Source organism: Chiloscyllium plagiosum, unplaced genomic scaffold, assembly GCF_037043375.1.
Source record: "Chiloscyllium plagiosum isolate Xiang-an unplaced genomic scaffold, Cpla_swu_hap1 HiC_scaffold_21, whole genome shotgun sequence".
Taxonomy (NCBI): Eukaryota; Metazoa; Chordata; class Chondrichthyes; order Orectolobiformes; family Hemiscylliidae; genus Chiloscyllium; species Chiloscyllium plagiosum.
The window spans coordinates 32536022-32551759 of record NW_028270159.1 but is presented as its reverse complement, the minus strand read 5'-3'; the positions used below and the strand labels follow the sequence as shown (position 1 = coordinate 32551759).

Below are 15738 nucleotides of genomic sequence, written 5' to 3'. Positions count from 1 at the left end.
TGAGAATCACCAGCGTTTTTCTGTTTCTTCCTTCACCCCATTTACTTATACTGCATTCAAACCGAGACCCCAGAGGTGAGCTGGGACTACTTCAACACGCAAGTCCAATTGAGAGCCATCAAGTTTCCTGACATCTGAGCATTTTACCCACACTCCTTCAGGAAAAAGTTCTACAGATTGTAGCAGAATCGTCACAAATTACCTTCTTCTCATCTCCATCTCGGAGTAGTTGAAGATGACTCTTCTTTTCGCTCTCCTTGCTCCGCTGTGTGTTACTCTTGTGTTCGAGCAGATTGGGTGGTGGGGAAACACTACGGCCTAGTGGATCCACCCAAGTGTAGACGTGGTTGGTGACATAGCCTCCTGGAATACGGCCCACTGAGCGCACATACAGAACCAACTTTTTGGAGCCTTTCAGTACCTGCAAAGCAACAGATGTAAACAGTGAGATTTCCATACTTCTGTCAGGTTACACCAGCTCTGTCCTCGAAATGATGAATAATGGATTGTACGAAACTGAATCACACTAATGATCATACTTCAGCTGCAGCCAGAAGAAGGAAACAAATGCTGTTCACTTCTTGACAAGAAAGCAGCATGACTCCGAAAACGTTAGGAAGATGTTGGACTGGACACTAACCAATGTCAGGTTATGTTTTAGAAGCAATAGAACTCGGTACAAATTTAGAGAGTGGATAAAAATCTGAATTAAAAATTTGTTTACAGCGGAAGAAAATAGTACAGGGAATTAAGACAGTTTTCCTTGTGGAACCTTTGGGTTCTCACAGTCTTCAGTTATTGGATCATTTCTGTTCACTGCATAAATTTGAATACAGACCAACTTTTGACTTTTACTGATATCAGTGGTGTAGATATTGTCACTAGGATTAGTAATCTAGGGACCTAGTTCAAATCCTACCATCGAAGCTGTTGTAATTTTAATTTAATTATTACATTTTTCAAAACTGTGGAATATAAAACCAGTCTCAGCAATGGTGTTCTGAAATCTTCAATTGTCATATAAATCTGTCCAGCCCTTTCGCACACTTCTGACAAATATAATTCAATTCAAGAAAAATAAGATCTCTGAACAGAAGTAGACTTGAGACCAAATAAAGCAGAAAAAGATTAATGAAAGAAAAGAATAACAGAAGGTTACGCAAAAAGAACGGAGGGAACTCAGGGAGAAAGAGGGAGCAAGGGACAATTAGTGAAACAGAGATGACAGAGATCAAAGATGGCTTCAACTTAGTGCGAAAAATGCCACGGCAGACAATTTTGAGGGGTTCTTTTTGCATGAGCTACCGACCAATATTCTCAGAAACTTCCCTTTCTCTGAGAAAACTTCAAATCCTTTCCTTACCAATCCTGCCTCACACACCCCACGCTCTGCCATATAAGAGAGAGCCGCTCCTAATAAAATGGACACATTTCAAGATTAAAAACTATCTTAAACAGCTATGACAGTATGAAAGCAAATCATCAGCAGCTTGATTGTGAAGCAAATTGTACAGAATGACGAGTAAGGCATACACAAATGGTACAATTTTAAGATCACTTGAGTAAATTCCAGCACTACATGTTACATTGAATAATCTAATGAACACACAATGAAACCAAAATCCATTGCTGATCAATCATGAGTCTGTGCTGCTATATGAATTTTCTTATAGATGCTGGGGATTCTGATGTATGGTTTACACAACCTAAATATGATTTGTTTGCTGTTCGAAAACAATTTTGATGTTCTCAAATTCTTAACATTTCGGTGTGGCTCTGTTCTTGGATATGATCTCTGTGCAAATGCCTGCCTGAAGTATGAAAATATTTCTCAAAGAGCATGAATAACTTCAGAAGAAGAAATAATAAAAATATTTAACATTTCTAATTAATGAGTACTTCACGCAGATTATCTGGCGAAGATACAAAGCATTCTGTAAGTGAATTGAAGATGGTTGTTACAGGCTAGGCAAAGTTGGATGCCAATGTCTGTGGCCATAGCGTATGGCCAGTGCTCGGAAAGTGTGCCTGCATACTGGTGTACCCCATGTCCAAGATAAACAACTTTGGAGCAAACAAAGAAGATGCAGCAAAGTAGCTGCATTAACTTTTACATTGAGATTTCTTGATGTCTAATCTGTTGGGTGCAGTTGGGAGAGAGAAGAGTGAAAATTAATGAGGTGTGTCAGGCCATTAATAAGGTGATTAATACACCTCCCTAACTAACTCTCCACTGTCTAACGTTCCTTGCTACTGGTCAAAACAGCCCAAAACAATTGCACAAAAGGCTCCTGACATTGAGATAAGCTTCTCCAGAATTGATATCAGCTGCTGTCACAAATCCTGCCACATCACCAGGGATCCTGCCACAGCACCAGCTCCCGACAGGATTTTATACATGGAGCTTTTCTTCCCAGAGTGGTGGCAGCGATGGGAGCGGCTCTATCCCAGAGTGTCAGCAGTGATGGGAACATCTCTATCCCAGAATGTCGGCAGCGATGGGAGTGGCTCTATCTCGGAATGTTGGCAGCGATGGAAGTGGCTCTAATCCAGAGTGTCGGCGGCGATGGGAGCGGCTCTATCCCGGAATATCAGCAGCGATGGGAGAGGCTCTATCCCGGATAGTCAGCAGAGTTGGGAGCGGCTCTATCCTGGAGTGTAAGCAGCAATGGGAGTGGCTCTAATCCGGAGTGTCAGCAGCGATGGGAGCGGCTCTATCCCGGAATGTCAGCAGCGATGGGAGCGGCTCTATTCCGGAGTGTCAGCAGCGATGGGAGCGGCTCTATCCCGGAGTGTCAGCAGCGATGGGAGCGGCTCTATCCCGGAGTGTAAGCAGCAATGGGAGTGGCTCTAATCCGGAGTGTCAGCAGCGATGGGAGCGTCTCTATCCCGGAGTGTCAGCAGCGATGGGAGCGGCTCTATCCTGGAGTGTCAGCAGCGATGGGAGCGGCTCTATCCCAGAGTGTCAGCAGCGATGGAAGCGGCTCAATCCCGGAGTGTCGGCAGCGATGGAAGCGGCTCGATCCCGGAGGGTCAGCAGTGATGGGAGTGGCTCTATCTTGGAATGTTGGCAGCGATAGGAGCGACTCTATCCTGGAGTGTCAGCAGTGATGGGAGTGGCTCTATCCCGGAGTGTTGGCAGCGATGGGAGCGACTCTATCCCGGAGTGTCAGCAGTGATGGGAGCCGCTCTATCCTGGAGTGTCAGCAGCGATGGGAGTGGCTCTATCCCGGAGTGTCAGCAGCGATGGGAGCGGCTCTATCCCAGAGTATCAGCAGCGATGGGAGCGGCTCTATCCCAGAGTATCAGCAGCGATGGGAGTGGCTCTACCCCGGAATGTCGGCAGCGATGGGAGCAGCTCTATCCTGGAATTTTGGTAGCGATGGGAGCGGCTCTACCCCGGAGTGTTGGCAGCAATGGGAACGGCTCTATCTCGGAATGTTGGCAGTGATGGGAGTGTCTCTCTCCTGCAGTGTTGGCAGCGATGGGAGCGGCTCTATCCTGGAATTTCAGCAGCGATGGAAGCAGCTCTATCCTGCAGTGCCACCTCTGATGGGAACGGCTCTATCCCGCAGTGCCAGCAGCGATGGGAGCAGCTCTATCCCGCAGTGCCAGCGCTGATGGGAACGGCTCTATCCCAGAGTGTCAGCAGCAGTGGGAGCAGCTCTATCCCGCAGTGCCAGCAGCGATGGGAACGGCTCTATCCCGCAGTGCCAGCAGCGATGGGAGCAGCTCTATCCCGCAGTGCCAGCGCTGATGGGAACGGCTCTATCCCGCAGTGCCAGCAGCGATGGGAGCAGCTCTATCCCGCAGTGCCAGCGCTGATGGGAACGGCTCTATCCCAGAGTGTCAGCAGCAGTGGGAGCAGCTCTATCCCGCAGTGCCAGCAGCGATGGGAACGGCTCTATCCCGCAGTGCCAGCGCTGATGGGAACGCCTCTATCCCGCAGTGCCAGCAGCAATGGGAGCAGCTCTATCCCGCAGTGCCAGCGCTGATGGGAACGGCTCTATCCCAGAGTGTCAGCAGCAGTGGGAGCAGCTCTATCCCGCAGTGCCAGCAGCGATGGGAACGGCTCTATCCCGCAGTGCCAGCGCTGATGGGAACGCCTCTATCCCGCAGTGCCAGCAGCAATGGGAGCAGCTCTATCCTGCAGTGCCAGCTCTGATGGGAACGCCTCTATCCCGCAGTGCCAGCAGCAATGGGAGCAGCTCTATCCCGCAGTGCCAGCGCTGATGGGAACGGCTCTATCCCAGAGTGTCAGCAGCAGTGGGAGCAGCTCTATCCCGCAGTGCCAGCAGCGATGGGAACGGTTCTATCCCGGAGTGTCAGCAGTGGTGGGATCGGTTCCCTCCCAGAATATCAGCAGTGGCATGAGCAGTTCTTTCCTGGCATGTCAGCAATGGCAAAAGATGTTCCTTCCCAGTTTGTTGGCAGCGGCGGGTTCCTTTGCTGAAAGTTTGGTCTCAGGAAGTGGCAGCAACATAAGCAGGAAGGGCACCGTTTACTTCGGTGTGGTGGGCCCAGTTTCCAGTTTAGGACCCGACTGCTTCACCAGCAACTGCATTGCCAAGATTGGCCGAGCATGGTCTGATGGCAGCAACAGTATTGGTGGAGGAAAGATCGCATTGAAGAATAGCAACACTGCTCCAGGATATAGCTGAGCCTGGGCGCCTGATGGCAGAGACGGTGTGCAAGACCTCGGGAAATCACAGACTGAGGGATAACTTTGCAGCTTTGTTTCTCTGGCAGCAAAGACTCATAGTGGAGGCAGGAGAGTGGCCTGGAAGCTTCCTTTTCTTTTGGCTATTTCATTTATTTCTGCTTCTGTTTTTAATCCTGTCTTTTGTATTGTAAGATGGTGCTGGAGAATGGCGACTTTGTACACTTTACACTGCACTCCTGTATTCCTGTACTTGACTACATGTGATAACAAAACCTAAATCCAAATTCACTTTTCATCAGCATCTCATTTACAAGCTCTGTCTTCCATGTGGCAAGTCTGTCATCTTTTGACCAGGTTCAATAATTTAACGTTAAATTGAGAATCTCATAAAATGAAGGATTCATGTGAGGTTCAGGGGTCTCTTGTAGTCAAATAGCCAGGAGGTTCGTTTTCAGGTGGACTTTAAACTGGAACAGTTTAATAGCCTGTCTTGTAGCTTGTTTGCAAGTTCAGATTCACAGGCTGGCTGGACTAATAGGTCTGCTGTCTTTGGTGGAACTGATTTCTTGTACAGACTAAGGAAAACATACTTGTCTCCATGTGGCTTCAAAGTTCTTTCCAAGCAAGGTACTTCTGTTGATTTCACATCCTAACATCACTAATGATTACCCCCCAACCCTGTCTAGTTTGGATAGGAAAAGGCAACATGACACAAGTATCATTGTAAGTATGAAACATGGAGACATACAGTATTGAAGTTCCAGTCATTTAGCCCAAAGAGATACGTAAATCACGTGAACAGCTCTGAATGCCTGCCTGGAGGTTTGATGTTGAGTCTTGTACAAATGTCAAATGTGCATGATATGTGGCAGCCATTTTAACAGCTTCTTTTTTGTCCAACTTTTAAAATTAATGATTGAAAGTTCACGGTATATTGAGAATGAAATGACAGAATCCCCAATTAAAAGAAGGCTTCAATATTTGAGGAATCTCCATCAATCTTGTTACTTTTTTCACTTTAAGCATTGTTTCAGCTTCAATTAGTTTTTAACCTGCCTCCATCATACGTCCCCACCTCACTTTCTGTATCTTTACAAAAGCTGGTGCTCCTTTGCAGATTTCTGTCTTGTTTCACTGAAACTAATGTTGTGATGAACCTTTGCATTTTGTGTCAGCCAAATGGATTTTGTTCAGCAGCCATGTGGATTCAATGGCTCTGAGCCAACTTTCCCTGGGCTATTTGCGAAACCTGACAAGGAAGTGAGAACTGGTAATTTCTGGAGTAAATTACTTCAAGCACTGCTTATGAATGAAGGGAAGCAGGATCACTTCCTTCAGGCTACTGAAGTTCCCTACTGTCTACATCCTTATAACCAGCCCCACATCCAAACTTCACCTTCACTGCAGTCTCATCTCCACGGCTACTGCAATTTGATCTATACACACATCTCCCAAGACTGACCTTGCATTTGATCTAAACTGTACACCTCTGTGATCGCATCGCCACATTCTTCCCCTCCTGCCACGTGCTGAATCCAGTTCTACATACACCCCTCTGATCCCACCTCCACATCTGCTGTGATCTGACATTCAGATCCCAAGCAGCGGCCTGCATTTAAAATGATTTTACCAAAACTGGACTGGACCATTTTCCAATTATATGGGTGTCCCACGGCACATTTCTTCGTGAATTCAAAAACATACCTTTAAAGTGTATCGCTTAGTATAGTCCTTGCACCCAAAAACACAGCTCATTTTTGGAACCTTAAGGTAATCTGCAAACAAGTGTAATCTACAGAAACTTGTCCTTTCAATTTAATCTGGGGGCCACACTCTTGTGTTTAAATATTCAGAGTGCAATAATGGACTGTTTCTCTTCCCAGAGAACTACATTAGGAATAAGGTTAATTTGTAATCATGTAAATGTGTCTCAGGTCTTGCAATGAACTTTTGTACTGACTGTCTAGCTGGTCTGGCATGTTCACTTTAATAGATTAGGACAGAAGCAGAATGCCAATTGATACTCAAACAGGACGACACTGCTGTGATTGACTCAGGGGAATTTGCGCTGTTTCAAGTGAGTGCAGCAGGAGCTGACAACAACTTAGATTTATAAAACAATGTCACCATGGTGGCTCAGAGATTAGCACTACTGCTTTACAGTGCCAGAGACCCACATTTGATTCCGGCCTTGGACATCTGTCTGTATGGAATTTGCACATTATCCCCATATCTGCGTAGGTTTTCTCTGGGTAATCTAGTTTCCTCCCACAGTCCAAAGATGTGCAGGTTAAGTGGATTTGCCATGCTAAATTGCCCATGGTGCCCCAGGGATGTGCAGACTAGTTGGATGAGCTATGGGAAATGCATGGTTACAGGGATAAGGTCGAGGAGTGGGTCTGGGTGGGATGTGGACTCAATACGCCAAATGGCCTGCTTCCATACTATTGGGATACTCCGACTATGATAACATCACGGTGCATAAAGTTATTGGATGCTGAGCCAAAGGATGGATTAGGAAAAGGAAAACAGAATGAGTCAGGAGCAAAATTGTGGTGGGAGCTAAAGATGAGAACATAAATCCTCCATGCTGTACATCTCTATGACTCTATGACTTTCTGTTCGGTTTGAGAAGACTTCAGACCTTCAAGTCTAGATGTCATACAAGAAAGATGGGAGTGCAGAGGCAGCAGAGAAGTTGAGAGATGGGGGAAAGAGTTAAATCTGGTTAGATCCTAGCATACACTCCAACCACACCTAGGTCTATAGACAGGCATAACTGATAAAATACAAAAGCGACACAGGTTAATAACACCTTGCAGCTTTGCTTGTGTCTCTCCCAGCTCAGAAACATTTCACTTCCAATCTTAAGAGACTTTTTAAATATGCAGGTGAAATCTCCAATTTCTACAAAAGGCTTAAAAGCTCCTAGTGGTGTGCCTATACCTGCAATAATAATAACTATGGAGATGGAGCAACTTGATATTTTTTATTTATTTTCCCCACGTTAATGAACTATTTGAGATTCTTCTTGCAGAACTGCAGACTGCAGCTGGCTCTGCAATGGCTAGGGATTTCTAGATGCCTGTAAATAGATGGGGAAAAAGAAGCATTCTCTGAAGAACTTTACTGCAACGCATAAGATATCATCTGTTCTGCCCAGTAGCTATCAAACCTCAGAGGGTAAATATTATGTATATATTTGAATCTCCATTGCAGGCTCATAAGATGAGAAAAAAAAAGGTCAGGATGCCAATTGGAGTTGTTTCAGAGGGAAGATGTTGTTTTTCCGGAACCCACCCTCAAATAATCTACAAAGTCAAAAGTAGTAGACCTTATTTCTGTTTGGCCAAGGCACTGGTTTCACTTTTTTCAAGAAATGTTTCCACCCCTGATGAATGCACAGCCTCAAACCATATGCATGCTGAGAAATATCATTACTCGCAAGATCAATAAGATGGCTCAATGAGCAGTGTCCAAAATACACCACAGACTGTTCCAAGCAGTAAGAAGCTTCAGTTTTTTGCCTGGATTGGCCAATATTCTGTTTCTGTTTCAGATGATTATTCACCCTTTTTTTAATCAACTTAAGTAAGATGGTAAAGCTGTTACCTAAAGTTATAGTATGTACTGAAACTCAAAGTCCATTTTACTCATATTTCATTTCCCTGGATGACATTAATATAAATTAGGAATCTTCATTTTTCTTTTTCTATGATGCTATATTTCGTCCTGTGGTTGATTACCTTTTGAATAGTTGAATCAGTTCCCAAGGTAGAATTATTTCTCACTGTCCTGCAAACTCCATCAGTGCAATTCTCAATTTCATTTGGCAAATTGAATTTTAATGTCTCATTGTTAACTTTAGAAAGTGGATTTGAAGCTCTGATATTTCAGAATATTACTTCAATATAGTTCAACTACCCACAACTCAAAATGCCTGGGTCGACTCCCAGTCAGTGTTTTGTTTGGAGAAATGTATTTGCATATTGTATAATTGTGGTCTGCTAGTCATGTGGCCTATGCTATAACTTGCTTTCACTTTAGAGGTAGTAGCAATTAATGGCATTTCATAAAACATGAAAGCAGAACTGTCCACCTGAAATTGTGTCAATGTTTAGAGGTGCAAAAGAACCAGCTACTAAAAGCAACCACAGACCAGAAGTGGAACAGCAGCCTACAATTGTGAATTACTGGCTGAGTTAGAATGACTGAATTTTCCAGTATAATTCTGTGGAAATTAGAGGAGATATGAGACTGAATTAGAATTTCTTGTTGGCTCCATGGCAAAGCTCTGAGTTAGCTACAGTATTGGATAAGAGGTCTGAACAAATAGGAGTAACAACTCTGTAATTCCAGAGCTGGAGAAAGAGTGTTACAAGCTGCACTGCGACTTAAATCTCACTGACGGACAGAAAAGTCAGACTTGAGAATTTCTGATGACTTCAAATTCACTTTTTGACCCTTTTTAAAATGATATTTGTGTATAGTACGTGTTCAAGGGAGCTCACGGGAGAGGGAGAATATTCATCAGTTAGTGAGTTTTGAGAAGATTTGTAGCTCAGGTTGAGGTTCTGGATACAGGTTAGCTCGCTGAGCTAAAGGTTCGTTTTCACGTGAAAATGAACCTTCCAGCTCAACGAGCAAACCAACATCCAAAATTCATCAGTATTTGATGATGTTGATACATCTATTTGATAACTGCAAGCTTATACAACTAAAAGGTGATGTCCACAGAGATAGAATTGTCTTCAGCATACGAGATCATATTGTGAGAGCACATCTGCTCAGAGAGGAGAAACTAATTGCCAAGAAAGCTACCAACACATGCTGAAGGTCTAGGGCAATCAACCATCGAATAGAGATTATAATAGGGAGACAGGGCTTTGCATTATACCAAGGGAGGTTCCGTGGCTGGATAAGAAAAACATATTGGGAAACAAAAATAATTAATTATTTGCAGGCTAGTCATCAGAAAGATCAAAACCAGAGTACAGGATGTAAAAATTGTGCAGGACACCAGACAGAAAGCAAGGAAGCAATGCTTTAACTTCATGAAGATGAAAGACTTGGGACATAATTGTTTTTTTGAGGAAAAAGCAAAGCAAACCTATAAAGATGGCAACTGAAGATAGGTCATATCATGATTCTGACAACTAACACTATATCATAACAACAGATTGGCTTTGTTGTATCTAAAAAAGTGATGATTAAGTTGTGGCTGTTAGAATGATGACTGCAGAATGAAAGTATCAAATGATTGTGAAGTGTCAGGTAAACACCAGAACATTTCTGCAACATTATATGCTTTGCAGACTTTACAAAGTGGGATCCAAAAATTAAGCCATTGACATTAAAGTAGGGATGGGTAATAAATGCTGTCATTGCCAGAGACACCTACACCCCCTGAAAGAATAAAAGAAAATTGAGGCTACATTCATATTAAGTGGGAAAATAAGGTTGGAGTAGACCTTACTGGACTAGCTGCCAAAGAGATCATAGGAAAATAACTGACTGAATCCAGCATACAAGGTGGGCAAATAAGATTGGAGGTAATCCTAGAGTGGAGCAATACACATACTGAAGGCATGTAAAGAAGTCCAGTTCAACAACTAACATTGCAGAAAACCTAAGCTATAATTCCAATGGTTACAAGAATGACTGAAGCCAAAAGTATTAACATGAGTGGTAACAAAATCAAATTGCACTATGATAAAATGTTCATATCATTGCCAGAACTGATCGTTGGAGACCCAGGCAAATTGAAGACAGTCAAAGTTCTTAACAAGTGTCAGCCCAATTGGCGAATTTGGGACCTGTTGTCATCACATATAGTGAATGTGAGCACCCGGCGAAACTATTGTTACCGCAGACATATATGGACAATGAAAGGAGATACACCTTCACTGCAGGCAGCTGATGAGGAAGATGTAATATACCACTTGTCCAAAATGCAGAACAACCATAATTCCCAGTAGGTCTTCATTCCCAATAAGGGCAATGGATAAGTAACAGTTACCCTGGCAATAGCACTTGACAGACGATCAATACCCCCCAGAGAATAAACATTATCCCAGAAAAAAACCCAATACCAGACAAACAAAACCATAGTCTTTAAAAAAATTACTTTTTTTCAATATGGGGACAAAAACAGAAGCCAACATACCAGGTGCAGCCTTACCAAAAAGTCCTGAAAGGTGCTTTTTCTTTAACCTGCTGATAATAACTACCAAGGTTCATATCTAAGCAACCAAGGAGGCGGCAGTTGATCAGATACCCTGCATTTTTTAATGAACAATTTAGTGGGCTTTTAATGAGTTCATGCAAGTTGCCATTTGAAGGTCATAAGGAAAAGCCAGGGAACGATAAACTGTTGAACTTGACATCAGTGGTGAGTATGTTGTTGGGAGGGGATTCTGACAGACAGGATTTATATGTATTTGGAAAGGTTAGGACTTATTAGACATAGTCAACGTAGCTTTGTGCATGGGAAATGGTGTCTTATTAACTTGATTGAGTTTTCTGAAGAGGTGACACAGATGATTGATGAAGACACAGCGGTAGACATTATCTATATGGACTTCAGTAAGGCGTTCAACAAGGTTCCACATGGTACATAGTTAGCAAGATTAGATCACATGGAATCCAGGGGGAGCTAGCCAATTGGATCCAAAATTGACTTGAAGGTAGGAGAGAGAGGGTGATGGTACAGGGTTATTTTTCAGACTGGAGGTCTATGACCAGCAGTGTGCCACAAGGATCAGTACTGGGTCCAATGCTTTTCTTTGTTTATATAAATCATTTTGATGTGAATATAGGAGGTCCGGTTAGTAAGTTTGCAAATGACACCAAAATTGAAGGTGTAGTGGACAATGAAGAAGGTTACCTCAGAGTGCTACAGGATCTTGATCAGATGGGCCAATGGGCTGAGGAGTGACAGATGGAGTTAAGTTTAGATAAATGTGAGGTGCTGCTTTTGGAAAGGCAAACCAGGACAGGACTTATATCGTCAATGGTAAGGCCCTGGAGAGTGTTTCTGAACAAAGAGATCTAGAGGTGCAGGTGCATAGTTTCTTGAAAGTTGAATCGCAGGTAGATAGGATGCACTTACCTTCATTGGTCAGTGCATTGAGGAGTTGGATTATCATTTTGCAGCTGTACAGGCAATTGGTGAGGCCACTGTTAGAATACTGCATACAATTTTGGTCTCCATGATATGGAAAAGATATTGTTAAACTTGAAAAACATCAGCAAAGATTTAGAAGGATGTTGCCAGGATTGGAGGATTTGAGCTATAGGGAGAGGTTGAATAGGCTGGAGCTGTTTTCACTGGAGCCTCAGCGGCTGAGGGCTAACCTTATAAAATCATGAGGGGTGTAGATAGGGTGAATAACAAAAGTCCTTTTCCCAGGGTAGGGGAGTCAAAAACTAGAGGGAATAGGTGTGGGGTGAGAGGGGAAAGATTTAAAAAGGACCTGAGAGGCAAATGTTTCAGACAGAGGATGGTACGTGTATGGAATGAGCTGCCAGAGGTGGAGGCTGATACAATTATAACATTTAAAAAGAATCTGTTGGGTACATGAATAGGAAGGGTTTAGAGGGATATGGGCCAAATGCTGGCAAATGTGACTAGATTAATTTAGGATATCCGGTCGGCATGGACAAGTTGGACTGAAAGATCTGTTTCCATGCTGTACAACTCTTTGACTGTCAAGCAGAATATTAGTGTTCAGAGTTTAACATAGAAGTATCATGTCACTATTCCCCAGACTCACCTTCCCTCTCTCAAATGGACTAGCAATGTACATTGGAACTGGCCTGCGTGGATCTTGAAGAAAAACCAGAGCTAAAGTAAACTGTGCTTATGTATTCAAAAGCAATGACTCCAAGCAATTGCACATTATGTCACACAGTCAGCAGTGAGTCTGAGTGAGGCAGGCATTGAATGGTAGGTGGTATAGGAGAGCACCCACTAACAATATGGTGCTCAAGACAACATTGTGTGTCATTGCGACTGTGTGAACAAGCTGCTTTGGCTGAGACCACTGTTGTATTCTTGCCATTATATTCCTCACCACACACGATTCAGAGAGAAGAACCCAACAATAATGTACAAAATGCAACAGCTTCATTGTGTGGTTACAGCAATAAAATTTGAGAGAGTGGTGTCAAACTACTTGCTGATCACAGCTGCTTGGCTGGGTGGATATAGGGCATAGGATTCATGCTAAGGAGTGAATGCTCTGTTGTAGTTGCATGAGTTCATTCAGGCTGAATAACAAAATGGTATTATTAATAATTAAATATCAACACATTTCAATTCAATCAGGGCTATGTTGAGAACGACTGGTTTAGAAATCCAGCTTTGCTCCAAAATGGACACAAAGCAGTTGTATTTGTCAAGTGGACCCTGCAAGCCTCTGCTAGCACTGGCTCCTGCAGCACACAGTACTTGTGCTGCCTACTGATTCTGATCACATGTGTCTGCATACAGATTTACCTTGCTGCTCTCTCACTACACACTGAACAGGGTGAGTTAAAATCTGCCAGAAAATCTTGTAGAGAGGACTGGCTGCAGGTATAAAGGTAGTGGGGTGTTGAAAAGGAGCCAACGGCAATGAATGGAGAGCAACTTTCTCTGTGGCCTGGAGGCTGCAGTGCAGGAACTACAACGGTTTGAAAATTTTCTAGCCATCCACTTCATATGTAGTGTAAAGATGTTGACTGCATGCCCATCTCAGAAACACAGCACCCAGGATATGCTGGTTAAGACAAGAAGACAAGTGTCAAATTTGATGTACACAGCTCCACTACTTGATCGCATAAATAGACAGCACTGACAGGATCTTCACCCCAACCTCTCTTCACCCAAAGTAACCACAACCTTCTACTCACATTTATCAATTTTACAGAGTTCATTCATTTAGAATTCACTTCGCACACACAGACCATCAGCTATTTTATCAAGGCAGCTACATTATCCAAATCTTTCACCAATCCAGAAGGTTGTCCCCAGCCCAGGCAACAGACTGACACCCCCAGAGGGAGAATCTGACAGCAGACCCTGGCCTCCACTTGAAGGAAACGAGCTAGCCATTTTGTGCTATCGGGAATGTGCAACGTCAACCCAGGGCAAGATGGCATGTAGCATTTTCACCCCTACTTGTCTCTCCCGATTTCCATCTCACCCCACACACTCTGTAGGGCAAGATGCGCATTTCCTAATATTCACTTTTTCTCTGCTTCATCTTTACACCACAAGCTAAACCTTTGCTGTTTCGTGTCACATCAGCTGCTCAGAATTTGAAAGACCCTGATCCAGCTCTGGAAGTGAAGCCGGGCCTTTTAAATCACATAATCCCTACAGGGCGGAAAGAGGCCATTCAGCCCATCGAGTCTGCACGGCCTCTCCAAAGAGCATCCCATCCATACGCAGATCCCAACTGTATCCCATAACTGTAGGCCAACCCTAGACTGCGCATCCCTGAACATTACGGATAATTTCAGCACAGCCAATCCCCATAATCTGCACATTTTTCCTTCTGGAAAAGACACCGTCACCTGAACTACCTCTTGTAAGCACCAGCTTAGATATTGACACCAAGATAACTCTGGGATGAAGAAGGTATCTACAAGTAGTGATTAGGTATACTACAGGTACCAGCTCATTGAAAGGTGAAATAACTCGTTCTACCACAGGGAACTCAGATGCCGTCATTGAGGCCTGGACGGCCAGAGGATGAAGATGGACATCTGTGAGGAAGTAAATGATGCAATACTGGGCAACCTCCCAGTGAACAGTCAGCTTATATCCCCATTGGTGGATATTCCACGAATACTTTTAAACACTTACTTAACTATGCGGAGTGGTGCTACAGAGGGCTGCAGAGGGTTGGAAGGTTGGTGGTGTGTGGGGATGGGGAGTCTATACAGTCCCTATTGAAAGGTCCCTCTAAAGCACCACATAAATCCTGGAATCTGTTGTTGAGCAGAGCCAGCAGCGTGCTGACATGTCCTCGGTAGAAATGACGGCACGGGCGGCACGGTGGCACAGTGGTTAGCACTGCTGCCTCACAGCGCCAGAGACCCGGGTTCAATTCCCGTCTCAGGCGACTGACTGTGTGGAGTTTGCACATTCTCCCCGTGTCTGCGTGGGTTTCCTCCGGGTGCTCCGGTTTCCTCCCAAATTCCAAAAATGTGCAGGTTAGGTGAACTGGCCATGCTAAATTGCCCGTAGTGTTAGGTGAAGGGGTAAATGCAGGGGAATGGGTCTGGGTGGGGTTGCGCTTCAGCGGGTCGGCATGGACTTGTTAGGCCGAAGGGCCTGTTTCCACACTGTAAGTAATCTAATCTAATCTAAAGACACTGAATTGATGGAAGAAGCACCCATTGTTCTTACTCAGAAGCTGCTTCTGGCCAACACTGTGTGCTCTGCTGTTCCCCTTTGACCTGCAGTCCCAAATGTAGCCCATACAAGTCTCTGGCCAAACTATTTCTGAGGCAAATAATCACTGTGCAAGGTTTTCTGTGCAGGCAAACTGAACCTTGCACGGTGAGAACACACTGCAAAAACAAATGTCCTAAAGTCTGTAATGATGACCCAGCAATTACCCTGGAAATACTGATGCTTGTTTTTGTAGCTTTAGTGAGAGGACTTTCCAACCAGGTAATGCTGTACAGTGCTAAGCAACTTCAACACATGATGAGGAAAGCATGAGGGCATTCAATACGGAAGAGAACTTAACTGTCCTGAAAAATGGACAAACTCACCCATTTCCATGAGTTAACCTTGTCTTTAAATATTCCTGACACACCACAGAGGCTGTGCACATATCTAGTTAATGTGATAGGGTGATATCCCACTTCCAGCTGAAAATGTCCATGGACTTATTGCCTGCCATGTTGGAAGCTTTAGAAAGCTAATTAGCAGCAAATAAAATGGGTATTTTGCAGCCAAGTTTCTAGGCTGATTGCATCCTGCAAACTGGTAGGGAAGTATTTCACCACTCTCTCATTGCACAGTGTACAAAGTGTCATGTTTGAAGTTGCTGTGTGAGTCCTCCATCTCAAAAGAT

At 44.0% G+C, this 15738-nt stretch overlaps 1 protein-coding gene across 5 annotated transcripts in view; it reads right to left on the bottom strand.

Moving 5' to 3' along the window:
- The window catches only part of LOC122564787 (whirlin), a 221895-nt gene that overhangs the window by 153047 nt on the left and 53110 nt on the right, over positions 1-15738 (bottom strand). For all 5 annotated transcript variants that reach the window (XM_043720015.2, XM_043720016.2, XM_043720018.2 and 2 more), the window contains one exon: positions 203-421. In XM_043720015.2, coding sequence (XP_043575950.1) covers positions 203-421 — 219 coding nt within the window. The remainder of the gene's footprint in view (positions 1-202; positions 422-15738) is intronic.